The sequence below is a fragment of the Bactrocera latifrons genome, unplaced genomic scaffold, assembly GCF_001853355.1.
Source record: "Bactrocera latifrons isolate USDA-ARS-PBARC rearing strain unplaced genomic scaffold, ASM185335v1 scaffold_975, whole genome shotgun sequence".
NCBI classification, from domain to species: Eukaryota; Metazoa; Arthropoda; class Insecta; order Diptera; family Tephritidae; genus Bactrocera; species Bactrocera latifrons.
In genome coordinates, this window is record NW_017537684.1 from 8,791 (window position 1) to 29,576 (window position 20,786).

A 20,786-nucleotide genomic window follows, 5' to 3' on the forward strand; every position below is an offset into this window, starting at 1 on the left:
AGAGGCGTTTGATATAATMAAGCAGGCTTACCCAGATGTTGCTTTAGCAAGAAGTGGTGTGTTTYGGTGGTATCAGGCCATTTTCGAGGGCCGGAAATAAAATGCTAATGAAAAGACCGTGCTGGGAGACCTGCGATTTCGACAAACAGACCGTCGACTAAGTATTCGTTTAATTGCCWAGATGTTAGATTCATTAAAATCTTTGGTTCATGACAAAGCACTTGAACATGCGCAAGGTGTGCGCGAAGATGGTCTCAAAAGTRCTCACTGACGRCCAGAAATTGTGGCGWRTGGAAGTGTGCCAGAAACGTTCAAYATGTGTGAAGGTGACCCCTAMTTTTTGAATAACGTAATCATAGRTGACGAATTATGGATCTTTGAGCATGATTCCACGACAAAGAGGCATTTTGAGAGGAAGCAACATGCACCTCTCAAGACTATTCCAGAGGATGCCTTCCGCGACGCCTTCAATCCTTGGAAATCGCGCTGACAGCGCTGCATCGACGCGGAAGTAGCTTATTTTGAAAGTTTTTAAAGAATTGTAACAATTGGTTCAATAAATTTTTTTAATTTTTATTTTTTCCGGAAAAACATTTTGTAAAATTTACAAAAATTACATATAAGTTTTAACATCACTACGGTACATTTTTGAATAAATAAGAAATTTGAAATAAATTGGCATGTAAATTTTTGTAAGGAACATAACCTCTTCAATACATTTACAAAAGTAAAACTAACAAATCCAAAAATAAACTTAAGCACAACCACTGACGACAAGCTAAAAAAGGATAGCAAATGGAATCGATGACGATGCCAGCGACGGAAACGTGCTTGCAAGTAATCAGAAACCATTAACATGTAGCATGCTTTGCTAGTGTTTTATGAACGAGCAAAGTAAATGGCAGGAACATGCAAACGAGAAATTCACGCGAAGAGAGCACAAAAAAGCCGGTAAGAAGCAGAAGTCACATTTTGGTCAACTGCCATTGGCGATAAGGAAAACATAAAACAACGGCTGATGGGTCATAAAAGCTGAAACATGGCCATAAAATAAATTCGAGCGAAGAAGCCAGTTACCAATTTGAGTGCATGCATAATTTGGCGGGAAAATGTTTTACGGCAAAGAAAGAATTGGGTAGCGAGAGGATAATTGGTAATAATTTTTAAGGCTTAATTAGTGCAAGTACGCAAGTATTGCAGGATATTATTGTACATTACAATAAAACCAAATTAAATACTTTCTATTAATTATACGAGTAGTTGAGTTAGTGGTCTCACTACAAATTGTTAAGGTGAGTTGGTTTTCAACGTCAGGGAAATCACTTTAAAAATATAAAACACTACCACACAGAGACTGCAGACTTATGACTTAACAGAGGTATTTATTTAAGCTGAGATTATCTAAAAAAAAAATAATATTTAAGTTTACAAAGCAACTGTGCAAATCGAGCACGGTTGTATTTATATGAACAGCAGTAGAAGGACTTTAGTGTAATAAAATCAAATTAGCCCTCAACAGTTAGGCAGTCCATATGGGGAAGGTTAAATTATGAACGCGCAAGCGTAGTTTGTATGTGTTAACATAAAGTAATGCGTGTGTGAATCTATAAAATACAATTTTATGGGTAACAATAAATACATACGGGTAGTAGTTTCGGCAACAATAGCTCGTAGAGCAGCAGCACATTAGCGTAACCACATTTCAAAGCAAAAGCAAAAAAAATAATGTATTTCAAGTCACATACACACGAAATGACAAAAGACGAATATCGCGGCGAAGAAGATAAGATCAAAACAAATAACTGGTACGAATGAAACACCGCAATAGCAAATACACACAAATAAAATGTATAAAAACAATCAAGTCAGCATGTAAATACGCTATGTATGTACATAGTTATGTAAAGTGAACGCTTGAACAACTCTGTCAGCGGCAGCGGAAAGACAAACAACAATTCTAATGGCTAAAGTTCAAAAATGAATTATAGTGAAACCTAACCACAAATACTAAATATGACGGCAACAAAAGCAGTAAGAATGGAACGGCGAGTGGCTGAGAATGAAGTGAATTGAAATGAAATGTCTTATAGTAAATCATATACAAACGTACGCACGTACATAAATTGTATTAATACGTTAATTTCGGCTGCACCGAAGCTATAATACCCTTCACAAAGCAAAAGTTTACATATAAGAACGTGATTTTGATCGGTCAGTTTATATGGCTGCTTTATGTCTTTGTCTACTATAGTCTGATAACGACGTTTCCGACAATAATGAGAGAAGGACCTATGTAAAGTTCAAAACGATATCTCTAAACCTGCGGGATTAGTTGTCGTACATACAAATATACAAACGGACATACATAGCTAAATGGACTCAGCTCGCCACGCTGATCATWTATGTATGGATTTTATGGGRTCACYGACGCTTCCGTCTGGGTGTTATACACTTCGTGAGCAACTTAATATAACCTGTTCAGGGTWWRRTGCTATAGCTGCGCCAGCGGCGCTTGTGTAATGGCCTATAAAGTGGGGTAGAGTAATATGCACACCTTCATTCGTAGGTGAATTCGTTTTAATGCGCGAGAGAGTGAATATTCATAGACCCGCATTTAAATATTTAATGTGTATAAATTACAGACACGACAACAACAAAACAATTGTAATATATATGTATATGTACAATGTATATTATAAATGCGGGCGAAATAAACAAAAACATACCTACATGCCGTATGAAAACTAAAAAAAAAAGTGCCAATTGGTTTAAATGTCGAAGTGAAACCGTCTACAAAGAGCTATTAAATAGAATTAAGTGAGTGTCAATTATGCAGGAATCTATGGGAAGTCCCAATCACATAATATAAAACATATGGGAATCTTTAGTCTCTTACGTTAAATTGATTAGCAAAGCTTCGTGTATAAAAAAAATATAAACAACTGTGATGTAATCACAATGATGGTGTGTGGCATGTGTGATGTGCAGAGATAAGCGGAAAAAATACAACAACACAGTTTCTATATGAAGTATTAGTTACGAGGGAAGCCCCCACTAACGCACAAATACATACATATATAAAAGTAAAATATTAGATTAGAATGATACAAAAGTTTGTTCAACCGGAATGTTTGGCTGTTTAATAAACAAAAGCAAGGAAGCAAATCTGTTTATAAAACAATAAAAAGCGATAACATTAGTGGTGTGATTTAGACAATTATTTCRGAGATTGTACTGTTCCCACAACAATGGGGTCTACTTAACCGGAATGGACTCTAATTTTTTAACCGGCCAAGGGACTGTCAACTCGGCAGAATTCTGCATGCCAGAAAAACAAAACTGCATGCCAAATTTCGTGACGACTTTACTTTAATCGGTCAATTTGTATGGCAGTTATACCATATAGTAATCCCATCTGAAACTTATACTCGCGAGGTAGTCGATGCTGAATTTCGTGACGGTATCTTGTCAAATAAAAACGTTTTCCATGCAGTAACTTGAATTTGCTGATTTGGTTTGTATGGTGGTATTTGCTTTTGTGGTTCGATATCGGCGGCTTTGACAAATGAGCAGCAACTTAGGGAGAAAGGCAATATTAGGAATAACTAGACAAAAACTACATAGAACAACGCAAAGATAAAATACCTATTTCCAGTGCAACTTAAGCAAATGGAAGGTTTCACTTTACTATTACCCTTTTAGACATTGCTTTTTGTTATTGAATATTATAAGACTTATAACGTTAATTATTCCGAAAATAATTTAGCACTTCACGTTCGACAAAAAAATAATAACAAAATAAAATAAATAAATGCCACGTTAAGTTTCTAATGGATGCGTGACACTCAGATTAGCAAAACTTTTAAAAAATGCAGTAGAATAGAAGAGTAGTAGAAAGTGGTTAAAACATAYGACGTTGCAACGTTATATTTAAGTTTATAGTCCACACTTAGAAGGAGGCAGCACGCGCAGCCACATTCTCAGCAGCAACCGTATTTGAAAGTAAAAGTTGTCTCAATAGAAATATGCACATAAGTATAAAAAACGCGAAGCACGTGGCGATCATACATATSGATGCGCACACATAAAATCATGTCTAAATGCAAACATATGACGGTGAGCAGCAGTAGACAGCGTGTAGACAGGCAAGCAGACAGCACGAAATGCACAGGCATTTGCCCTCGTATGTATGTATGTAGGCAAGTGTGAGCGGAGGCAAGAATGCATGAAATTCACGGCAACTAGATATCCACTAGCGAACATACTTCAGTACAAGCACTAACAAAAACAAAAGAAAATCTAGAGCAACAGTTGCTGATGCCATTTATTTAAGTTTTCGATGTTTCCACCACAAGCACCAACACCAACACCACTACATTTTTTTTATTTATACATGCTTATGTAGGTAGAAACGTAAGTAGCTGCATACATATATTGTATGCATCTTTACATAATTTCAACGCTACCACCTTACTATTGTACGTTCTATTTTATTATTATTGCATTTTCTTTTCCTCCACTCAGCTGACTATCTCTTTAATTTTGATTGCTTTTCTTTTATTAGTATTTCTTGCCTTTGCATTGTTTAGCGCAGCGGACCAAATGTGCAAACACAGAAACGTACATTGGTGCAACAAAGCGGCGTGTAGGTGAAAATGTTGCTAAAAGTGCAACAATAACTTAAAGCCTCCCCTTTTTAAATCGTCTCGGAAACGTTTGTTAATTACTGTGCATATTTTCAAAATTATCAAGTCACAACTTAAAAGAATAAATGCAAGGCAAGTTAATGATTCAACAATTCGCAGTTGATGCGGTAAGTTTACTGCTATTTTTTTCGATAATATACTATTACGATTATTATCGATTTCATGTTTGATAACTAATTTATAAGCTGTATAAATTTTATTTACTTAACACTAATTTAACATAAATTTGATGTAAAAAAAAATGTTATTTTAATGCAAAGCAGCTGATGTTGCAAAAGCAACAATGAAATTTCCATAACAATATTATTGTTAAAAGTTCAAGTTACTAGTTACCAACAAGCAAACGAAATAGCACAGAACAACAACTTGCCTCTCGACACGCTAATGGCGTTGTGAAACGAATTGAATTTACCACAAACAGCAAMTATGTATGTGTGTGAGAGCAAGCTGTTAAATAGCTAAGCAATTCGTTACGCTCATTATGTTACCGGAGCTATGAGAAGAGGTTAAATTATAATAAAAAAAAAAAACAAGAAACCTTGTTAACTTCAGTTCTAACTGAAGCTATAACACCCTTCACACATACAAAAAGTTTACATAGAAGAACTATGTTTTTTGTCAGCTTGTATRGCAGCTATCTAGTCGTTCGCCAAATGATCACCTTCTTGGGGAGAAAAAGATGCATGCAAAATTTCATATCAATATGTTAAAAATTGRGGGACGAGTTTGCGCATATACAGCCGACAGAGGGATTCAGCTCGCCATGTTTTCTTCTTCTTTATTGGCGTAGACAGCGCTTACGCGGTTATACACGAGTTTACAGCAGCGCGCCAGTCGTTGTTCTTCTWCGTATTTTGGCGCCCATTGGAGATTCCCAACGAAGCCAGATCCTTCTCCACCTGGTCTTACCAACGGAATGGAGGGTACCGCGTCGAATATTTTCAGAGCTAGAGTGTTTTCGTCCATTCGAACGAGATCATCTGGCCAACATAGCCGCTGTCTTTTAATTTGCTGAACTGTGTCAATATCGTCGTAAATCTCATACAGCTCCCCGTTCCATCGAAACCGATATTCGYCGTTTACAATACGCAAAGGACCATAAATTTTCCGCAGAACCTTTCTCTCGAAAACTCGTAACGTTGACTCATCAGATATTGTCATCATCCATGCCTCTGCACCATATAACAGGACGGGAATAATGAATGACTTAATAGTTTGGCTTTTGTTCGTCGAGACAGTTGTTTCCTTTTCTTTGGGTACGTTTTTACGTGACAGGTCCCAAACCCAGCGCAGAACTATGGGGAGGGATGGTTATTGGTTTAAGATAGCAAGTCATGAGCCATATGTAAAAGAATCGTTTCTGGCCACACCCATTGGAACTCAGAGAACTCWCCTCACTTGCGAGAACTTCTACACATGACTCTATCCTCCTACCACGCTTATCACTTATGTATTATATACTTTTTTAAGAGTCTCCCCCACGTTTCTATCTGAGTGTTCTTCTTGGCAACTTAATATATGATATTCAGGGCATAAAAATAAATTTCAGCGGTAATTCGTGGATACATTTTCTCTGAAGCCCTTTCTAAAGTCAATAACAAATTGAGAAAGTGTACGTATTTTCGAACTACTGTTAATATAAACAACCGATTTGGTAATTAACAAAATGAACTAACGTGAGCAAATATTGAAAGCAAGAAATATGTCAAAATAAAAAAAAAATACAGAAAATTAGCAAACAAATATTCTAAAGATGGCAGCGAGCATTGAAAGGGTCACAAAGGAAATAACAAGCACTTTTGTATTAATAAGTGGTTAAGTTAAGTTAAGGTAGGTTAAGTTAGGTTGAGGGCATGCTTCACCACAATTTTGTGTAAGCTTAGAATTTACACATAAACAGTAAATGTGTATGAACTGATGTTTCATTACAGTCAAAAAACCCATACTTCCAAACAAAGTGGCTTATAGCATTATTTGCCTACATGTTGGCTCAGCTARAACGCAAACATCATACCCACGCTTATGTACCTATGTGTATGTATGTGTGAAATACAAAGCACCTCTTTAAATTCAATGTGCCACGCGTCACCACCGTCCTATAAAAAAAAAATGTTTTACATCATGAACCAGCATCATCTGCTTTCGCYGCGAACAAAGCACCGTTACCTTCAGCGCGCCCTCCTTTGCTTGCTCGTGTGTATATATGTACATAGTTGAGAGGTTTGGTATCCCTTGCATCATCGTCCGTTTTAACAACTTTAATTCCTCTTTCCTTTCTAAGTACAGTGAAAAATGCAATAAAAAAAAAAATGAAAAGAGCAATAACAACAAAGGCACTAAAGTGCCACTGACGCCAATTTCAGTTTAGTTGAGTCGATTTGCCTCAACTGGTATTGCGGCGGTAATACTTGTATTACTATGTGTATATATTTGTGTGTATGTGGGGTACTTGCTCGACGCCGTATCATGTTTTTGGCGTACTTATTGTTGTTGTTCTCTTTTTATGTTATCGCAACTGCTATTTATGTTGTTACTGCCTTTTGTGCCAGCGGTGGTGGCGGGCAAATACAACGTCTACATCCGCTTTGTGGCACATTGAACTCATTCATCATCAATTGGGTCAATGTCAAGGTCGCCGATTTTTTTTTTTTTTTTTGTTAAATTTACTTTATTTGCTTATTTTTTCTCTTTCTCTCTTTCTATGCCTCTCTCTTTGGTTTACATCTGTTACTTGGTTATTCACTTACTTACATACGTATGTATGTACATATGTATGTATGTATATGTATACTCGTATAGTCATGAAATGCATAATTGATAATGAAATTTGCATACAGCTAAAGACAGCGGTTAGAGAAAGTCAAAGCATGTACACGTGTACCATCTGATCAAAATTGACTCGGACAAGTCCATTTATACTGTGTTTGAAAACCGAATCGTTCAAAAAGAKTTTCCTAATTTCGGTACAACCGTTTTTATGTTCATGTGAAGTTTGATGCCCATATGTCAATCAGTGTGTGTGCTTTGCAGCAGTTTGTGCACAACGAGAAAGGTTTATCTGCCGATAGTAACGTCGGAAAAAAAAACTAAACAATTCTTTTGAAAAAGTTAAAAAACAGTGCTTTAAAATCGTTGTGTTGGCATTAGAGATAGGAGAGGATCTCAAAATCTCTTACGGACAACCAACCCAAAGCAGCTTTCGCTCTGACATTGAAATCTCAACAACAAASATAACAAGTAAACTCAATGACACAACAAAGCTCATAGGTAGAATCGAAATCAGGCTTAGAGTTGTATATACCACTATACCACGAATAATGCCAGTACACATATTGTTGCTGTTATTGTCGAGTAGGTTACTTGCACATTTCTCCTTTCGATTTTCAACCACTACTACTACTAGGCGAACGCTGTTTAGCAACGCGCCCATTAAACTAGGTCAACTAWCATCATCAGCATTTGGCCGCATCCACTATCAACGCAATAGCAGCAATGACTGCCACAAATTTACACCGTTTCTGAAATTCAAAGGCGCCACAACATTGTTGATAAGTAGCCTGTTGCATGCACATTGTCTACATATTCATGTGTCTATGGATGTGTGCCGGTATTTCAAATGGTAGCTCTCGCATGCCTTGCCACCCTACTCAAGAGTCTGTCGCCGCTTTCAAGTGCCRTTAATGATTTTCTGCTTGGCTGTGCAAATGCGTGAGTGAGTGTAGAGTGGTGGCTTACAGCCGTGTGCCGGTATTTCCAGCCATTCTGACAATATGCTTATCAAATTGTATGCTGCTGTTGTAGTTGTTGTTGTGACAGTGAAAGCCTTCCGCTGCGAAACAGTTAGGCGCCAACACATAAGTCCAGTGTTTAGCCTAAGTATATTTGGGTACCTTGTTGTTGTCATGATTCCGGCATGCCTGTCTGAATTTCTGCCAATTCATTGGCGGCTGATGCGTATGAGGCAGCACTGCGGTTATTTCTATTAGTGCTTATCGAGCAGTGTTGCTGACATTGCAGCAGCATCGTTGTCCGCATTGTTGCTATGAAACCGTTAAATTAGAAGTCCCGTCTAATGCTAATGTCGACGATGCTCGGCTTGGCATATACCCCAGTCATAAGCTCGCATGTCTTGCTGTTATTGTAGTGAGTCAGTAAGCGTAAGCTATGTTCTCATTGCCATGCAAATGACTTTGCGAAATATTCTTGTTCTACCTGTTACGGTTAATGYAGTTATTGCGTTGCAGCGTTAAGTGATTGGCTTTCGCTTTCACTTTCATCCGCTGCGTTGCATTTCACTTGCATTTCACTCGAAGTGTGCCATGTTTGGGTTCAGTCGACGTCAATGAGAACCGACGACCTCCTTTTGTTGGCTACCACTTCTGCCGCTGTTATGCTTATTGTTGTTGCGTGCTCGTCCATCCGTAGTCTCATACGTAGTTTGGCTTCCTTAGCATTACGAGCAGTTGAGTAAAAACCTATGTACATACATAGGTAGATTCAAGGAGGATCATAATGAGATTTTGCTTCTGTGATTGTTGTGTTGGCTCATCTGTCCAATCACGCACGTTCTTTCGCCTTAATAATAATTTCTATCAGTAAGTATTTTAAGCCCATTAAGCGTCGATACTTGCTCTTTGTGGAGATGGGGGTTTAAGAGACACCATTTAATTRGATAGTGTTCAGCAACCATTGCTCCACACTTTTGGTTATACATTAATTTTTTGAAGCACGTTTAGGAAATTTTCGATTTTTTTCAAACGGAAACGAAATTCAGAATCRGCTTACGGATCCGTATGGAGCTCAATTAGGTTAGAGTTTAGAAGTCATTGTGTCAACATAGTTGGTTACATTTTATTGTACATACATTTTTGAACGMCCTTGAAAAAATTGTCTGATTCTTTCAATCAGACTCGATATCTAAAACCACAGCTCCTTCTGTACACATCTCAATTAGGTAGTAATGGGGCTAGGTAGCTGAATTGATAACCGCTAGTAAAGGCCACTAGATTTCTTTTTTGTGAAAAAATGGATTATACCGAAGGAATGTGGACTCGATCCTTGCTTTTGAACTAGTATGATTTTTAGAACGCTCATCGGTAAGCGAGTAAATGACTATTGACCAGGTATTTCCTGACAGTTTGGTTATATTATAGCTACAACAATTAACCGTATCTCAACACTGCCTATCACATAAACAAATAATCCTTGACAGGTTGGTTGTTTGACTATCTGAGCTTGATAAGCGRCACTCGACGATGGCACACACCAAACGCTGATTGCTTCATACCCAAAATCACATTACCTGATTGCGAGTGATTGAATTATCAATGTGGATTGCAAGGGCGAAAACGGCAAAACAAAATGAAAAGCGCGAAACAAGCGGATCGACTGCAGAAATTCAGTTTTATTGCGCGACACATAAACCCATGGCAATTCTGTGCGTATTCGTAAACATTCAACGAAAACAAGAGATCGACCTCTTGAACGCAACGTCAATGGCAATGCATGMCGTCGTGTGGCGGATCTCAGTGTGAATTGCAGAGTGTGTAGAGTGGGTTTCGGTCACACACTGCAAGGCTATAAAACGCAGCGCAGCAAATACGTGAGTTGTGTGTCAATGCGAGCGTGCGTTGGATTCGCGGCAAGAATGCTGCAGACTTAACGCCTGAACATGACATGAATAGTGAGTTGAGGCTGTGGAATCGGCCTGAAATTCAGTACATTGTAGTGTAGGGTCAATAATAATTTTGGGTTGTAAGCTGTCGCTACTGTTGGTCATGCAGGCAGTCTTCATATGTAAGTTGTACGTGGGCAGTTGTGAGCTGATGGTGTAGTTTTAAGGTGCGTTGACAACGTTGAGTTTATTAAATTTTCAAAGAATAATACAATTTAACAACATGTCATTTTATACGTTGTGCTGTCTGTGAAAAAGCTCGATCTTCTCAATMATGGCGGTGGAAGGTAAACGAGAATATGCCACAAAGGCTGATATTCCTTACGAAATATATATAGYAAATCGGTTTACTGCAAAGGTTTCTAYATTTTTAAGTAACACTCGGCAAGCAAAAGCCGTAACAAAGTKACATGTTTAATAATTCAAATTGTCTTAAATGGAGCACCAGAGAAGCCGCACTGCCAGCTGGTTGCCGGCGCATATTTCACAGCTGTCTTTGATCAACGTGCGTTTGCAGAAATTTGCCGTTACCGTAAACTCGGTCGTTATTTAATGTGCCTAGAACAATCAACAATAACAACAATACTGCAATCGGGCTATATGGAGTAATGCTTGCCTGTTGAATAATTTAAAGCGCTTAAGTGCAGACTATCGATACATTTGTCGTTTGGTCATGCGGACCACAACCGAATTGTATGTTCGGCGGGCGTGCTATCCTTCTTAGTGCGATCGGCCTACCGGAACACCATTACTTGGTKTTTAGATGATTTCTAATCGCTATTTACACGGCTTTGAGTGTGTGCTAATGTGTTACATAATCATTTTCAATCGTCGACATTCAAAGTGGTTTAACGTCTGTCGTATTCAACGATTTTTGTTTACTAAAAAAAAAACATTTAAAACAAAATTTAATGTTGGCYCTTTGTTCGAAGCTCATTTTCGCACCGATAACACAAACACACTCACACTTAAAACGCAATAACTTCACTTCCAATCGATGAAATGTCATGTTATTATCACTGCACAATCGATAAAGATAGCAGATTCTAACGCACCAGTCGACATATAGATGGCGCCACCAGGAGGCGCTAGATTCAAAAAGATGTGTGTACTTAGGAACGCACCTTGTATTTTTAAWGAATTAAGCAATTGGAAAGCATTTAAATGAAACGATTATACTATAGTTTCTGGTAAGATACATTGAGTGTAGGATATTCGAGTGTTCAGCTGACTACTGTCAAAAAAAAAAATGCCTTCTTTTTTGTCAGCCTGCAAAACAGCTTGCAATGAGCATAACAAAACTTGATGTATGCTCTGAAACACCCACTAACTGTTAAGAATATTCAAATGTGTTTTTATTTAATGTGAAGTACAATCGATACAATTAAGTTCTGAATGTAACATCATTCAAATGGCATCGATGAAACCAATTTTCGATTACTTTTTCACCAAATGAAGTCATATGTCAATATTGACTTCTAAAAAGAGTCTAAAGACCAATGAGTTCAAATAACCCCACAAGAAGTAGTGTAATGGTGTTAAATCACCACTTCTGGGAGGTCGGCAAAATCAGCCAATTCACGACGTTTACGGTGGTCCAATGGCTTCAGTTATTGAGTGAGAACAATTTTATACGGATGCAAGGCCAAATGCTTACTGAAAATCCGAAATGTTGTGGTTTGAGGCAATCCCAATTCTTGAACTTGCGTAACACTTTGACTTATTGGCACTTAGACATTATGTAAAGAAAAGCGAGCACAGGTGSGACGACTATTGCGACCATAAAATAGCAAAAGCGCCCGAAAACTTACAATTCTAGAGCGATTATCTTAATAATAAAATTGAATATTTTGTAAACTTTCTTGCGTATACTCGTATCTTTGTAAACTTTACAATGAAAACAAGAAAAAAATGGATATCATTAAAAATCATTAGAAATCATATTATCCCTAATGGAAACCCCGGTACATATAGAAATGCAGAACTGTTGATATTAAGTATAATCTCATAATAAAAGACTGATATAATTGCTTTCTTAGAAATAATTCAAGAGTAGCTTTCGAAGAGGGATTTCAAAGTTGTAAGTGTCATTTGTAATATCAAACAAAACAAAACTTATCACGCAATTCATTGAATTCGTTTACGTATATTGGCCAAAAAACGCACGTACATACATTTCTACTTCAATGCCTCTTTTGCTACCAACTTTTATTTATAAACGCCGAAAGCAAAAAAAAAAAAAACTTTGTATATGTATGCGCGTAACCACTATTTACTCAGACAGCATATTATACGCCAGACAGCCTAATCCACACACAAAAGTCAATTGATTGTCGCCATTTAGTTGCATAAAGTGTGYGATGGCTATTTATAACGATATTGTTGTTGTTACTTTTTTCTAAAATCGCCACTGACGCACGCAAACTTCGGTAGGAGTTAGACCAGTCTGCCAYGCAAGGGAGRATATCACTTTCATCCACTGTACGYGGTGTCGTATTGCAACACCAAAGTCCAGTGCGCTTTGTGACTCCTCTCTGTTCYACTTCCCTCTTTTGGGCAGCCACTTCAAGCGCCACAGCTCGTCAATAACTAATTTGTCCGCTAACACCGATTGGTTGGCGTGGGTCCGCCGCCGCCAGTCAGCCAACAAGCCCGCCAGCCAAAGCGACACGAGACGGTCAAATGCCGATGTTTGCATATTCAAATCGACGGCTGCACGGCGGTAGCCGCCAACTGGTTTGTGGGTTGGTCGGTTGGCTGGTTGACGCTTTGCGGATTGCGGATTGCGCGTTTCAAGCGACTCGTGTGTTATAGGCAGGCGGCAATAGTGGCGGCGTTTTCGAGGCGAATACACATACATACTATTATATTTCCATACATACATACATATGTATGTGTGCAGCAGGTATGTATGATTGCGCTTATATATGTATATAGGGGCCATAGGAAATTGGATACTCAATGTCCATTGCACTCAACTGCGATGCGATTTTGTTTTATTTATTAATGCATTTTTATTGTTGTTGATGCTGTGGCGTTGTTGTTATTGTTACCGACAGCATGCATTGCTACCCATTCATTTTCCCTCAGCTGAATGTTTTCTATTTTTATTTTGTGTCTGCTTTCATATTTAATTTGCCTGAGTAAACGGATTGCCGGTCAGTCAGTCGGCCGGCCGGTCGGTCGATTGCTCGTTTGGGCGGCCTTACTAACGGTTGTCGCTGGATCATATGTTTGTATTGCGGAATTAATTTGTTCGCATTTGCTCASTCGCCAGCGTCAAAGCCAAAAAACACAGACTAAAATTGTAYGTACGAGTAAATGTATGTTGTTGATGTTGTTGGCTGTTGCACACAAATTGCTTGCATTCATTTGCAATTTCGCAGCCACGCSTGCATCGCGCTCGCCTCGTCACATCACCATGAGTGTTCACCGACTCCGGTTTCGTTTCATTTGAATATGGTTAAAATGTTTCGGGCTGCAGTATTATTTCATTGACATTGTCGGTGTAGCCGTTTGGGCCGTAAATGTAATTTTACAAGCAGAAATGTGGCAATGTTTGCATTGCATAAAAAATGGAGCGGCAAGCGGGACAGGGAAATTTGATTTTATTTCATCCATGATGTTGTCTGCTTTTAGGCGCTTAAACAGATACGATAGAGTTTTTGTTGCTGCCGTGTTTTTTACACTGTGCATTATTTTTCTTTTCCTACATACATGTTGTTGCAGCGTCCATGTATTGGCTGTTGTTTCCTGCATTGAAATGTAAATAAAAACGCATAATGCTAAATTCAATTGAACTCCCTAATTGACATTCTGTTCTATTGATCCGTAGAGCCTACAACGCTCTTCCACAAGCTTGCCGACGCCACACTCTTCAGTAATGAAATTGCATTTTTTAAATGGCGCTGAGTTTTTTTTTTTGTGCTTTGATCGCAGCAATTGCAGTTCGGTCACGTGCCATTTTCCGCACACATTTGAGTGTATGTAAGGGGGACTGGCTGTTTAATTACTGTATGCAAATGTAGTTTGGTGTGTCTGTTTAATTTTGCTTTTGCATTACAACGGTGCATTTTCAAAATAGAAASATGCAAGTGAGAGGACATAGCGGCATTTAGATGCGTTATCGATAATTGGAAAATTGAAAATATCGGTACATTGACTATCTTTACATATATACAGCTGCGCGCAATGAGAAAGTTTGGGATAATGTAAAATAAATTTTGATATAGTATATTTTGCACTACATATAATATTGATAATAATAACTTTTACATATTACAGACTATTGCGCTCAGTTTGAAAATGGTAGGTGCATACCGGAACATTGCAGTGAGGAAAAGCAAAAGTGGATTAGCAATCTTAAATAGACCAGAAAAACCTTAAAAAAAAAGTGGAAAATTTATCCTATATGTTTTATAAAACAAGATGAAAATGGAGGTCTCTGAAAGATTCTTTCAGAAGTTGGTGAACGAAGTATTCTAAGAAGAAGGCTACTAAATCATAATTTGTATACTCGCAACCCTCGTWAGGCTCCTTTATTAAAAAAAATTAGGTGGCACGACATCCTAAATTTGCACCGAAACATCTGACCCGGCCAATAGAAAAATGTAAGAACGTACTTTTGACTGAAGAGTGGAAAAATTATCTTTATGACGGGAAAGGGTTGCGAGTGTACGTGTCACATTCCCCTAAAACAGAGTATGTCCCACAATATACTACGAAAGCTTTATAACATAATATATCAATAGAATCAATAGAATTGAGGTTATGGACTATCCAGGTCGATCTACTCATACCATTGAAATCCTTTGGGCTTATATAAAGAAATATGTTTAGAAAGATAAGCACAAAAACAACAACGAGTGGTTAAGGGTGCATGCCGGACTATATCTCCGAATAGGTGCGAAACGCTTCTGAACTCCATATATTGTGATAAAAAAAGGTCATACTACTATTTACTATATGTGGCTACGGACAAATATCACAATATCTTTCAACGAATATTTAATATAACTTTTTCTATTCATTACTGTTTTACTGTTGTTTACTGTAAAAAATTTTAAAGAAATATTGAAAACAATAAACCCTAAATGGCGGTATATAATAAAAAAATCGATAAAGAATATCGATTAATAAAATACCGAAAAATAATAAAAAAACAGAATTTGAATAAATAATAAAAATATCGGTGAAAATAAAAATATTTTCGAATAATAAAAATATCGATAAATAATGAAAAATTATCGATAATTCAATATATCGATTGTTTTCATAGTTCTGTTTGAATAATGTAAGCAGATGTGTATTTTCACAGATAGTGCCCTCTGGAGAATATGAGCGTAATTGCACAGGATGTTCACAATTGAAACATAAAGTTCTGTTGGTGATGTGTAACCAGTATTTGATTCACAGTTATTACATCTCTTTTTTCTTATTTTAATGCACTTTAGCCATTTAATTTCCAATATTCCGACGTTCACGCTATTTAGCATTTTATGTTCRCGGTCAATTTCAAAACTAGACTTTTCAGCCGAGTGCACTGCAATACGTTCAAAATGCTCCGACTCTCTCTACAATGGGTCTAAATAATTTTAGACGTCAGCCGAAAGCCTTTAATGCTAGCGCTGCGTACTTTAGTTTATTTAATAATTTGTTTATTATGTAAGCTTTAATAAAAAAAAAAAAAAAAAAAAAAAATTTTTTTGCTTTAAAAAAAAATCATGTGGCCATTATTTGATCATTCTGTCTGTACTGTATCTGAATATGATAACTAAGTATTTTTCGGTTGTTTTATGTTTAAATCAAAAATAATGGATAAGCTGGGATCAAGATAACTTTTTATGATGTTTCTTTACGATTTTTGTAAAATTAAGATTAGATCGTGTTAACTCAGTTGATGAAATAAAAGTGAACTTTAGAAGACATCCCAAGATTATACCAGTTATCTGGATAAGAAAATATGTCGAAACCGAAGTAGAACTGTCTCCAACTACATTTATATTGTGTGAAAAGTAATATTTCATTGCATTCAATTCAAGTGAAAGGCGTAATCAAGAGTTGTATTCCACCGCACAGTAAATAAAGCGAATGGAGGCGCAACAATTGTATGACAATTTAATTTGTTTATTCTTTCATTCACTTATGGGCACACGCATGCACTCACAAATGCTCGTCCATCGTTCGAATAACATATGATTCTTTAACCACTGCAGTAACACCTCACTTTCTTTCGTTCTTGCCACGTGGGTGACTTCTACTTCTTGCCACTCGTAAAATCTATTTGTTTTTTTTTTTTTTTCCACTCTTCCCCAACCAATTTTTTCGGTTGCAAGACAAACAGTGGCACAATTACGACGACAACAATTCAATCACACAAAGCATACACACACACACTGAATGCACGACCACCGGAGTCGAAACAACTGTTCCGCAGACCGATGCAAGCAGTTCGCGAGGTAAACATTAATTCGTTTAAGCAACAGCATGTTGGTAGCARTGAAATTCATTTTATTGCCATTACCAAGAGAGCAAAGCACGTACATACATATATGTATGGATATAAAGGAATAGGGATAATGACGGTGCAAATAATTAATTACCTGATGTGGTGATGGTGACGCCTGTGATGGCTGCGGCGAAGGACTCGGTGCATGCCCGGGACTACTGCTGGGCGGTGGGCCGCCATGCTGTGATTGATGCGGTGATGCTGGGGGATGAGGATGGCCACCAGGCCCAGGACTAGGTGCCGGYGATGTACCACCGGGCCAAGGTCGATTCGGTTCAGGATACTGCAAATGSAAAAGCAGAGAAAAGARACATTTGTTAATATTGCTTTCAACTTAATTCATATGTAAATACATAAAGGTGTTCATATCATACAGTATGGGAGCAAGATGAGAAGAGACGCGTCATTGCGACGACATATGCAGACGAGGCAAGCGTAAGCGCTTTTGTACATATTTTTGGTGACGTTTTTTGTTTACTGTATATAAAAAATTAATAAGAGAGAAATCGGTAAAATTATAAAGTTCACAATTCAGTGGTGAATAACAGTTTATTGATCGACTGGGATGTGAATCATGGCAGTCAGGTGAAGTTGGTTCGAAAAATTGCATTCAATTTTTATTTTATTTACGAGTAAGCCATTTTAACGCAATCGATCGTGATATATTCGAGTGCGTACTTTTAAAGTATGCATTGAGCATGACTTGGATATCCCTTAAAATGTTTATGGACTTGCCGGTTAAAGCAAAAGCCCACTTGACACCTTCTGTTATACCCACAATTTCGAACTACATGACTGAATTGTAGTCATTTTATTTTGAAGCTGRCTTATGTGTATGGATTACTACAGGAGAAGACTGCTCCTATTCCTGTTTCACCCTTTGATGCGTCAGTGAATATGTAGATTTCGCCGTGGAATTGTAGATCAAWGAAACATTGGTCCAATCTTCTCTACGGGGGGGGGGGAAGGAAAAATTAGTTTAGTTCCTCATGGGTCTCTTTTACTCGGTCGCAGTGCCAGCTTAAGCCGAGCTCATTAACAAGGACGAATATGATACCGCGCCCGTAGAGACGCMTCGATTGGCTCCAATGGCCTAAAATCAAGCACCGGCTGGCCGTAAACGTTGCTCATACTTCACTTGTGGCGGCCTAGTTSACGTATATTTCCTTGCGCCCGTAATCTTCAGCAAGCAGACCCGTTGCACCTGTTCCAGGGTTTTAATACGGCACAATTTCGTTAATRACATCCACCATACCAGTGCAGCATGCGTTAATATTGGGCGGGTGAAAATTTTTAATAAAATAATTTAAATGTATTTTTTGCCAGTCCAGGTCAAATTTGATCAGATGGTACATATACATATGTACATAGTTTAGGATTTGTTCTTTTTGTCATATTTGCAAACTTTACATGTAGTTTTTATGTACCTATGTATATCATTAAATTTACAGTTCTTCACTCTGCCTCCAGACTCAACAAGGCAATAATTTTTAAAAAGTTTTAAGCATATCTTTATTTCTAAAAGTATTGCATGGCATTTTAATTAAGGAAAAAACATGAGAAAACCCAACACATATACATATATACACGTTAAAAAAAATCGAGCCTTAAATTTTTGCGGATTTTTGCAGCCACAAATTGTACAGAATTCAGCAAGGATTTAAAAAACGGCATTGAATTAATTATTATTCATGTACCAGCGAAAACTTTGTAGAACAGTCACTATTAATTTTTGTTATGAATTTTTTTGTGATTGCATACAGAAAAACAACACATTTACATGTTTTTTGATATGGTGGTAAGCAACAAAACTTCTGCGGCAGGACACATACACCTACAACTATTATGAGTGTAAATGTAYACACATGCGCACATTGTTCCATATAGCTCTTTTTCACAATGCAATTTGCATYGCATTTACTTCAGTAGTTTCATTAATCTGCCATTTTTTACAACACGCTGGCATAATGCTCTGATAAACGGCTGGGYGCTTGCTCGTCATAAGTTTCATGTACGTGGGCGTGTGTATTTGTGGAATTTTTTTTCAAATAACTTTTTAAAATATTTATTTATAATTTTTTTGTTTTAACTAAAGTATGCATGCATTTTAATAGAAATTTAATACAGGCGAAGAGTGCGTAGTTTTCTATTGCATTTGTGTGCGTAAATTACAAATTTATTTGTAAATGTTGACCGTTCAGAAATGATGTCAAATGTAATTGTAAGTTTATTAAGCAGAAAAAAAATCAGCTATGCTTTAATGTACTAATTATGATAGATTTGRATCATATTGAGAAAGGAAAATCACATATATATATGTATGAARTTCATGCATTATTTTCAACCTAAAATCGTTTTATGATGCTATAAACTTAAATAATGCTAGGACCCAAAAATCACAAGTCTTGCATCAGCATAGAACTAGTTCTTGTTCCTATTTTTCCTGCTGGGTATTGAATTCGGCCCACACACGCGCACGCACAAAGCAATATTCGACGTTTCACAATTAATTTGGATTGCCTTGGCGCATTTTCAACTTTCATTTCAATCCATTGCATTTGTGTCTTCACAAAAACTATTTCAATTCAGCGAATTATAATAAATCCCAGATATTTTGTTGGTGCTTTATACAAGTATACCATATTGTTATTAGAGTTTTTTTATTTACTATTAACTCATGCTTGATTATTAAATATTTTTCCAGTTATTGAAGTATATTTTATATTTAGGAGCAGTATGTTTGCAGAAGCTGAAAAGCAATAAAAAATATCAAATATTCATAAACAGTGTCTACCAGTCGAGATGACGTGATTTTGACAGCTTGTGGCGGCCATGTGTGTTTACGGAATTGTGTAACATTTTGTTAGTGTTCAGTGAGATTGGTCATKCCAACATGTCACTTTGGTACAACGCTTCGACAACACGATGTTTGCCGACGTCCCCCGGACGATCTCTATTTATTGGATGCAAAGTYTGGCGACTCGTTAACTTCGAGAARTGGTAGCAACGCTCGAGAAGTTGGAAAACAACATTCAGCGTACTAAAGCCGAAATCACAACCGAAATGTGTASAACTATGCAAATGAAGCCGTAGTGGCCATTTAATCGAATYTYGTTCAAATCATAAATGGCACAAAATTTTCTGTACAACAAAAAACAAGAATCTATTTTGACAAATTTTTGTTTATATTTCATTTTGATATCTATCATTCATGTGGGTACACCCTTTACATAGTGTAATAAATAATTATTCGAAAAAAATTAMAAAAAAAAAGTATTCWGTCAATGRCTCTTGTAGTTCGGTAAATATGTAMAAGTATTTAATCAAGAGCTAAAGTGATATTTTTCATACAATGCATACCGGTTGCCATTATTTCCACCAGCATTGTTTGTCTGGCAATTCTTAACGAGCAAAAATGCGTCAATTTCAGTGTAATGCGCACTTTTAAGCTGCAGAAATTATTATTTATTTTATTGTRATTTTTAATTAATTGCGTGACTTGTTGGATTTATATACTTTAATTAATAATTAAATGTTAAATATGTGAGCGCATTGATTTTGAACCAAAACAAGGTTGAAAGTACATTATTTTTACGTAGTGCTCTTGTTCAAGCATTTTTAATGCATAGCATAAATTATGATAGCAACATTTTTAATAAATAAACTTCATATAGACATTGGTAATAAAAAAAACAGCCATCACTTCACCGTGCATCTCTTATAGTACTTGTAACAGGATATAAAAAGTTCTTGACTTTGACTAGTTTAAATGAGAACTATACTGCTACAATGTAAAAAAAAATACCTTCTGAAATTGTAGCATTGTCTTCGAAAGTAATATGTATTTGCCGGATTTCGTGAAGATATCTTTTCAAATAAGAAAAGAATAAGGAAATTT

General features: G+C 36.9%; 1 protein-coding gene across 1 annotated transcript in view; it reads right to left on the bottom strand.

Moving 5' to 3' along the window:
- Positions 1–5,185: 5,185 nt before the first annotated feature.
- The window catches only part of LOC108977927 (trithorax group protein osa-like), a 42,909-nt gene continuing 27,308 nt past the window's right edge, over positions 5,186–20,786 (bottom strand). The window contains exons 4-5 of the mRNA XM_018947915.1: positions 16,928–17,171; positions 5,186–5,199 (exon numbers count right to left, since the gene is read on the bottom strand). Of these exons, the coding sequence (XP_018803460.1) occupies positions 5,186–5,199; positions 16,928–17,171 (258 nt within the window). The remainder of the gene's footprint in view (positions 5,200–16,927; positions 17,172–20,786) is intronic.